Here is an 8,578-nt window from a genome sequence, read left to right on the forward strand (position 1 = left end):
GAAAAAGTTAAATAACATTATAGTCAGTGGGAATTGAATCATGTTTCGATACGTATCCTAAATTAAGCAAGGATTGTCTTAGTATTTCAGTAGTCGGTTCGAATAGTGGTGGAATCAAAAATTCTGATGAGGAAGTATGAAACAATCCAACATGCAACGCTAGAGATTTTTTCTTATGTTAAGGAGATTCAAAAATTTATATATATTTGTTTTTATTCTATTTAATTATGCAATATAAAGTACCGTTTAATTTCCTTCATAGCATGTGGCTCTAAAACTGCACATTATGAGCTTAATCAAGAAAGGCGTGTCCTTTACTGTGTTCTTGCTTTTAAAATTTAGAAGAATAGAGCAAAAAGTAGCTTATTTTCAAGTCTCATTAGGACCAACTAAAACCGACCTAAGTGGGATGAATTGAATTACGTTTATTTATTGACGACAAGTTGGTTACTTGAAGCTTCCCACTTTCTTCCTACCTGTACATAATGCTTTCCATCTCGTTACTATAATATTCTATCATCTGTCAACTTTATGTTTCTAGTGCTTTGACGATGCAGCAAAGAAAATAAAAATAAGGTCCATGTTTAAAGATACTTAAATCTTCTAGGTCCAATTATTTGTTAGCTTTGTGCCCTTCAGTCAATCACATCAAACAAGATATAACAAAGATAACTTATGTTCTCCACTCTACTATTCTTAATGGAGTGATTTAAGTCCGTACATTACGGTCATTTAACACAAAAAAATTTCTCTTTTGTAATAGAGAAGCACAAAAGTGTAATCCACAACAAAGGAGTAAAGCAAATTAACGTTTTTTCCCCAGGTCAAATATCGCTTTTTATGGTGGGACAAGAGATTTTAAAGCCATTTCCATTACTTTTTGGTTCGCTCTAACTCCATATAAGAAGAATAAGACAAACCTAAATAATTTATACTATACTAACCGGCCCAAAAGTGAATGCCAAAGTCATTTTCTTGACGCCTTCATGCATAGAAAAGGACGTAATTGAAAAGCACTATAAACTTACAAGAAGCAATATGGCAAATAATTCAAGCAACTTAGACCAATTGCAGTTCTTTCAAAGTAGCCAATATGGTTCAGGTACATAACAGCAGATAAAAATAAAAGCCGCTGGCATTTCCTGAACAGGATAGCATCTAGTGAGGCATATATGGGGGAGTGGAGATGAATAAACTAAAGGTTACAACAATATTGGCATAGCAATCTGGCGAATGGGGGTGTCTCAATCAGTTCACAGGTATCATGGCCATTTCATTCGTTCAGCTTGCACACATCGACAAATTTTTGCACTGCATTGTGGTATTGAGTCCCCTGCAACAGCATCATCAAATAGACAACCACAGCAAAGAGTTAAAGAAGAGATGAACAAGAAAGAAAAAAAAAGAAAAACCAATAAACACCAGGCCCTGTTAATGTATAAAAGAAAGGAAACGATGTGTTTTTTTTTTTTAGGGGGGGGGGGGGGGGGGGGGTGGAGGGGTAGTTGGTGAAGGGCAGAGAAGACAACCACCCAAACACACAAGCTAATATACTCTTTATTTACACAATCTTTGATACATCCATCTACATTGACTCTTCGATGCATTGATATAAGTGAACATGCAATTCTCTAGGGGAGTGAACTGAACATTCTCGCCCGTTTGGACAGAAGAAATGTTTTCCCTTTTTTTCAAAAAAATTTCCACTTTTTTCCGATATCAGCGTTTGTTCATAAATTTCCAATTTTTCACTTGAAGATTCATTTTGGAAATTTTTGAAAAATTTGATAAAAACTCCAAAAACCTATTTTTCAAAATTTTCACTCAAATCACTCACAAAACTTCAAAAAACAACCCAAAACTTATATTCATGTCCAAACACAACTCAAAATTCAAATACATTTTTTACTTGAAAATTTTTTTCATCCTTTTTTTGAAATTTAACAATTCTTATGTCCAAAAGCCCACTTAGTTTCTCAAAAACAGAAATATTTTTTTTCCCCTTGTAATTTAATATAAACAGAAAGAACTCCATACTATTGAAAAGCAGCTTGATGGTGACAAAAAGACTTCCCTTTCTTCTCACTATTGAAATTATTTATCAGCAAAAAAATGGCAAATTTTTTTTGGGGGGGGGGGGGGGGGGGGGGGGGGGGGGGCGGGGGGGAGGACATCAAGATAAACCCGTGGGCTTCTGGTCCGGCTCTAGTTGGCGCACAGGTTCAAAGCTCTAGGGAGTATCGGTCCTCCCCTCTACTTTTCCTTCAAACTTAAATACTGAGTACTGAGCTTTGTCCACAGCAGGATTCGAACCCGCTGCGCTACCCACACATCAAGTGCTACGTTGCCTTGAGACAGGAAAACACAGCTATTTATTCCTTTCTGATCTATTATTCCGTTTACCATGGCAAATTTCTCATGCACTCTAACTGAAAACGCAATAGCCCTTAACATTGCGTGACCAGTTATTCACAAAAATCCCAGACCATACTGTCACCTGAGGTAGCAGTAATTATTGGAACAGATCAAACCCTGCATGCCTCGAAGGTACTATTCAGCAATTCAACTATGCCACAATAGCAAGAGACTACGTGTAGGGGCAAAGACGGATCCAAGATTTAAAGTTTATGGGTTCCTATAACGACCTTAAGTAAATATACAATAAGTAACTGAGTTCACACTCAAATATTTATGGATATTTAGCGGATATTTTAACACATCAACAGGTATATGCAAAAGCTACTGGGTTCACGGGAACCCAGATCTAATAAGCTGGATCCGGCCCAGTAGGGGGAATGAAAAATGCAGTAGTTGCAAGGCCTGAGGGACGAATATAAAGTGTCGAAGCTGGAGAGAGGTAGCCATAAACCTCTGGTGGAGACGTGAGGGACTGGCTTGATAATTGTAGGAGGGGGCTATTGTTAGCAGGCTGAGAACATTTTTTCCCGTATCTTTTTTCCAACTTTTGAATTTTCTGGGGGGTTGGGGGTGACGAAGGAGCCACTGTTGTTGGCTTTAGCCTAGTGAGGAGTTGTTGACATGCATCAACGCTACACTGGTGTTTTGTCTGCTAGATTGGCTGCTAATGACGTTGAGAACCCAGACCGAGAGCATCTTTCATTGTTTCTGAAAGAAGTTCACGTCTTTTTATTTTCTATGAGAACATCACCTGTTTTATAAAAGCTTTTAATATAACTGGTTGCCGCTATGATTCTTCACGATCGGCAACATCATTTAGAAAGGCCAAAGGAGACAGAGAACTCCAAATGAGCGCCCCCATAACTAAGATGAGGACACAGGGAAAAGAAAATTGGATGGGCATAGCAGCAGAGTGATGTTTTTCTCAGACCCAGTTCTGCAATCTGCTATTCTGGTATATACTATTTTTACATCACAGTAATATGGGAATAAACTTGAGGTTGATATTGGGCCGATAACCACACTCCAATATCAGATCCCACATTGTGTTATCTTCTCACAACATTGAAATGGTACACAAAAATAATTTAGATTATGGTTATCAATTCTGTAAACCAGTGTTGTTACCTCAACAAACTAACCTCTGTAATGAGATACAATATGACCTAAAAGAGCAGGTCTACCTGCAAAGGAGGAGGTATAATTGGAAAGGGCCTTTTACTGCAAATAAATGCTAGTAATTTCTTTTTATTATTAAAAATTCTGACGAGGATGGTGTCCAGGCCAGCTTGTGCACACTTAGATAATCCATCGAGCAGCCTGCTACAACTCACAAATGCAGGTGCCTAAAAACCTGCCCGTCAAGGCTGGAGTAAATGGACTTAAGCTTATTATCGTAGCTTGGATCCAAACCTGAGATCTATGAGTTGCAGCTCTACTCTATGCCTTAACCACTCATACATCCCATTGGAGACAAATGCTCCAACCAGTCCAAAGATCACATAGAACGGAATTCGCCACTGCCAATTTTAAACTATGACAATATTCTTGATAGATTATGAGAATTAATTTTTTCCACTTGCATGTGCTCCTCATCCGAAAAAGAAAAATTTGTAGGTGCAGAAACTGTTTTTCACTATCAGCAAAACTAACAGACCCAGAACTTTGCATAGGCTCAGAAATGTCACACATAAAAACAGTTTTCATTGTGTAAACATGCGTGATGGCAGGGGAAAAATCCACTACAAGTTCCATTCCAATTGTATATATCTCTATTTCTCTACATTAGGGGGAAGTGCAGGGAAATAGTATCTGGTGCAGTACACAGAACCCAACAAAATTTGATGGAATAAAGTACCAACTGAAGGCCTACCTCCCAATAAAGTTGCTTGCAATCCATGCATTGCCAAAATTCCAAATTCTTGTTAAACAAGCAGTTTGGAATCACCTGAAATCCCTTAGCTGCTTCAACAGCTTCTTCGGTTGTCAGAGGTCTTTGGATGAACTTACCATTGCATTTTGTGCACCTTGACATCAGCTGGTCCTCAGAGATTTCCAATTGAAAGGTTTCTATTATCTGTATATACAAGGTAATATTTCCATGAGTGGACGGTCGACAAGATTTTCAATAGTGTTCACTTTTCCTCTCCATGCTCCCCCCCCCCCCCTCTCCTTCTCATTTCATTCATCATTACTAAGTTAAAAAAATTGATTACTACAAACTTCATTCGCTAAGTAATTAAAGGCATTCTAATTACCTACAACCTAACTGTACTCGTTACTTTANTAAAAAAAAATTGATTATCAAACTTCATTCGCTAGAATTTAAAGGCATTCAATTTACCTCAACCAACTGATCGTTCTTTAGAAGACTCTTCACCCGGTATATCTGATTTTTTAAGAGATAATCATGCCTCAGAAGTTTTGCATCCCGTGTTAAGAGTATTCTCTTCTCTTTACATGCTTGTTCTATTAAGTCCCTGAAAAAAACAAAAGACAGAAAAGATATCACAAGGGATGTCATATAGGGAAAAAAAATATGGCTACTGAGTTCCACTTAGAATCAACTAGGTCAAGTAATCGAAAGCCATTCAGCACCTTGATTGAGGCTTCTTTGAATAAGGAACAGCAGCATCAATGCCAACACATCTTAAATGTTTCGCCAATCCTTCAACCTGAAAGATTACTACAACGTTCCAATGACAGCCAGAAAAAGAAGCAAAAGTGCCATAGTTTGGCCTCCCAAATAGAGAGAAAAACAGAACTCTCCACCTCACAGCAAGAGAGGGCAGTAAAGAAGTCTAGGCGTATCAGTTTTATAGAAAAGCAATATCTGTAGCTAAAATGTGGTATCTCACCATCACATCACATAGAAACTTAGGGGACCCATCCCCACCGGAGGTCACATCCCAGGGTGGAGGACCTTGCCATTCTTCATCACCTTCTGTTGGCCTTTGTTTGTTTGCTATTCTACCAGATGATTTCCTTGCTTTCTTTCTCGAGATCTTTGGCTTTCTGTCAGATTCAGTTAACAAAATTTTATCACCATACTTTCGGACAATTCGTGAAAGCACGTTATCCATCTGATTAGCTTGATCAGGTGACAGTGCGGTAACCACTTCCTCTGAGATGGGGACTGTTTTACAAAAATCAGGTGCAATAGCTTGCACCATCTTTGAAGCTTCACCAAATTTGATGCTACACATTTTGTTAGAGGTTTGAAGTGTGTCAAGTATCTGCTTCAGCCCAAGATCCAGTCTCATCTGGAGGCCAGTTATACTTTGGACAGAATTCCCTGAAATGGACCATTTAACCAAATGTAAAGAGAACAGACCAGATAGAGATAATGCAGTGAAAGATGAGTTTCTTTGCCCGTGTGATGGTCTGTAGCTCCTGATGGCTGACAGGACATAACTGTCCGTTTTATTTACCATTTATTCTTGGATATCACATATCGAAAATTGAGAACTGAAAATCTAATTGGACAAGTGAGGTACAAAAATAGGTCCAAAATTGGATTAATCTCTCTCCAATCACCGCACTTCTTTAAATGGTCATACTACCCCCCCCCCCCCGGGCTTTGTTGTTCAAAAGGAGAGCATTATACTCCAATAGAAATCCCCTAGTGAACATACCCAAGACACCTGACTTTCTGCTTTAGAAAGAACAATCTTTGCAATCAGGGAAGTTGGTTACTGGTGTGTCAGAGCTGCTTCATGGAAGTTGTAACACATGGGCATGCACTAGAACAAGACAAGAAAGGTACTTCACCAACCTTCTTTCACAACCTTAACCTTGAAGACATCAAAGATATGAATTAAGCAATGAGCATCAGCTGCTGCATATTGCATTTGCTCTTCTGTCAGAGGTCGCTGTGACCAATCGCTGCATTGCAGTTCCTGCAATCAAGATGCACTAAATTGAAACAAATCTTTCTATAATCAAACCATATTTATCTTCCTGGCTAACAAAACGTCAGCATCAAGATTGCACACCTTTGATAGAGAAATTCCCAAAACTTCCTGACAAATTGTCGCCAAGCTCTTTATTTGCTTCGACAATCTTCTCCCTGGTTGCCTGGGTTGCAGGTTATTGTATATGCTTGTAATATCTAAAAAGGGTTCCACCTAGTCACCAACTATTAGCTAGTATACGACAAGTATTACCCAAATAAAACAACTAAATCAGTTCTATATAAAGGTAACCAATCATACAGGTGTACAGCTTGTAGAATGTGTTACTTGAACCAAGATAGCTTGAAGAGAAAAATGTCCAAGTACTTTAGCAAATAACAAATATTAACTGCAGCAATAACATATTGATAAAACAACAATTCTTTTACAATCTAGGCTAGTTATAACAAAAAAGTAAGATAAAATTTTAGCGAGCTGCAGATTTTAAGCAACCTAGAGCATATATGAAGGGAAAAGCCATATAAACATATAAAAGCTTCGAACATTTACTGTAAATACACAGCCAGTTTTAAGAAACAAAACTAACCCTGTCGAAACCGGGTTCACAGCCTTGAGAGCAGAAAGTAGAAGACAAATACACCAAATCCTGCTTGAACCTAAATCCCAATTTTAGTATATACGGCGAGACAAACGCATCCCTGATGAGATGGTAAATTGATGGTAAATGGATTGATGCTAGGTCGATTAAGAAGACTGGTGATTCGATCGACGAATCGTCGGCGCCGGCGAGCTGGCAAGCGATTTGAAGAAGAGAGACAGTGGGGAAAGCGGACTGTTGGGTTCGAATGGGCTTCCATTCGGCGTCGAGTCCGATGACGGAAGAGTGAGTTAATGTCCGAGTCAGATGGTTGAACTCGGGCGAGTCAGTGGCTGAGACCAGGTGTATGGTTATTGTATTCAGTTCCGACTCCATGGTTCGGGGAAGCCCGTCTCTTGACGGTCCTTAGGCCGATGCGTTTACTATAAAGGTGTTTAACGGGTGGGCCGGGCCGGGCCTATATTTTTTGGACCCATACGGATTACGATTCGGGCCGGTTACGGTTTGGGTCTTAACGGGTTTAACGGGTTCAGGTGTAAAAATTGAACCATAAGGGTTACGGGTTGAGAGGGCGGGCCAGGCCGGGTTTAGTATAATTTTAAATTTTTTTTTTTGGATTTTGTATAAATATAGTAAGTTATAGTATTAATACAAAGTACTAACATAAATAATACAAGGAAGATAGGAAAAAATTACACTTATAAATTGCAAGTGCTATATTTATTTCAAAATTACAAAATTAAAGTTTGCATTTAAAAAGTAAATTAACAAATAAATAGTAAACTAAATTTTCATGCATAATAAATTAATAATACTTCAAATTAATCTAACAAACTAAATCATTAAGCATAAATATGTCTAATAATTTAAAATAACACAAATTGTTTTAAAATCTTAAAATAACACATATATAGCATATTTTAAAAATAATACGTTACCATCATATTCTATGATTTTAGCATTTATAGTTTTATAGCCTAAATATATACAAATTCCAACAATTTTAAACTATGTTAATTAGTATACAATAATTGGTATATTCATGGTATATTAATGGTATATTCATGGTATATTCATGGTCTGGGTCGGGCCGGTTAAACCGGTTAGAGGCACTATTCATTAGACCGGGTTTAACGGGTCCGGTTAACCGGTAAAAAATAGTAAACGGTCCAACCCCCTCTACCCCTCCTACCCAGCCCACCCGGCCCCTTATGAACCGGGCCAGTCCGGTTCCGGTTTTAACCGGTATGGGCCGGGCCGGTTCCGGATCAACCCGGCCCGTTAGACACATTTAATATAAGCGAACAACTTGCGGGAACTTTCAATTATTAGGGCTCGTTTGGTATGAGGTATAAGGAATAATTAATCTCATGACTAAATTTAAGAAGAGTTTATCCCATGTAGGAGTGACAAACGGGCGGGTCGGGTCGGATATGGTTCGGGTTGAAAACGGGTAATGAAAAAACGGATCAATTATCCGACCCGACCCATATTTAATACGGATAAAAAACGGGTGAACCGGCAGATAATATGAGTTACCCATATTAACCATGACTTCTTGTATATGATCACTTTTGAAAGAATTCTTAGTTTCTCTAACTTGAGGAACCCCCAATTTGAGGCTTTACAAATGTAAAAGTTAGACCCA

The 8,578-nt window shown here is 38.4% G+C and overlaps 1 protein-coding gene across 1 annotated transcript; it reads right to left on the minus strand.

Annotated features, from left to right (window-relative positions):
* Positions 1 to 989: 989 nt before the first annotated feature.
* On the minus strand, positions 990 to 7,330 carry LOC109218224. The gene is made up of 8 exons (XM_019382576.1): positions 6,919 to 7,330; positions 6,414 to 6,545; positions 6,194 to 6,317; positions 5,277 to 5,713; positions 5,017 to 5,093; positions 4,763 to 4,898; positions 4,292 to 4,495; positions 990 to 1,333 (listed from the first exon to the last, which is right to left on the minus strand). Exons 1-8 carry the CDS (start codon positions 7,303 to 7,305, stop codon positions 1,274 to 1,276), a joined length of 1,557 nt encoding a protein of 518 aa, XP_019238121.1. The 5' UTR covers positions 7,306 to 7,330; the 3' UTR covers positions 990 to 1,273.
* Between the last annotated feature and the right edge of the window lie 1,248 nt (positions 7,331 to 8,578).

The sequence above is a fragment of the Nicotiana attenuata genome, unplaced genomic scaffold, assembly GCF_001879085.1.
Source record: "Nicotiana attenuata strain UT unplaced genomic scaffold, NIATTr2, whole genome shotgun sequence".
NCBI classification, from domain to species: Eukaryota; Viridiplantae; Streptophyta; class Magnoliopsida; order Solanales; family Solanaceae; genus Nicotiana; species Nicotiana attenuata.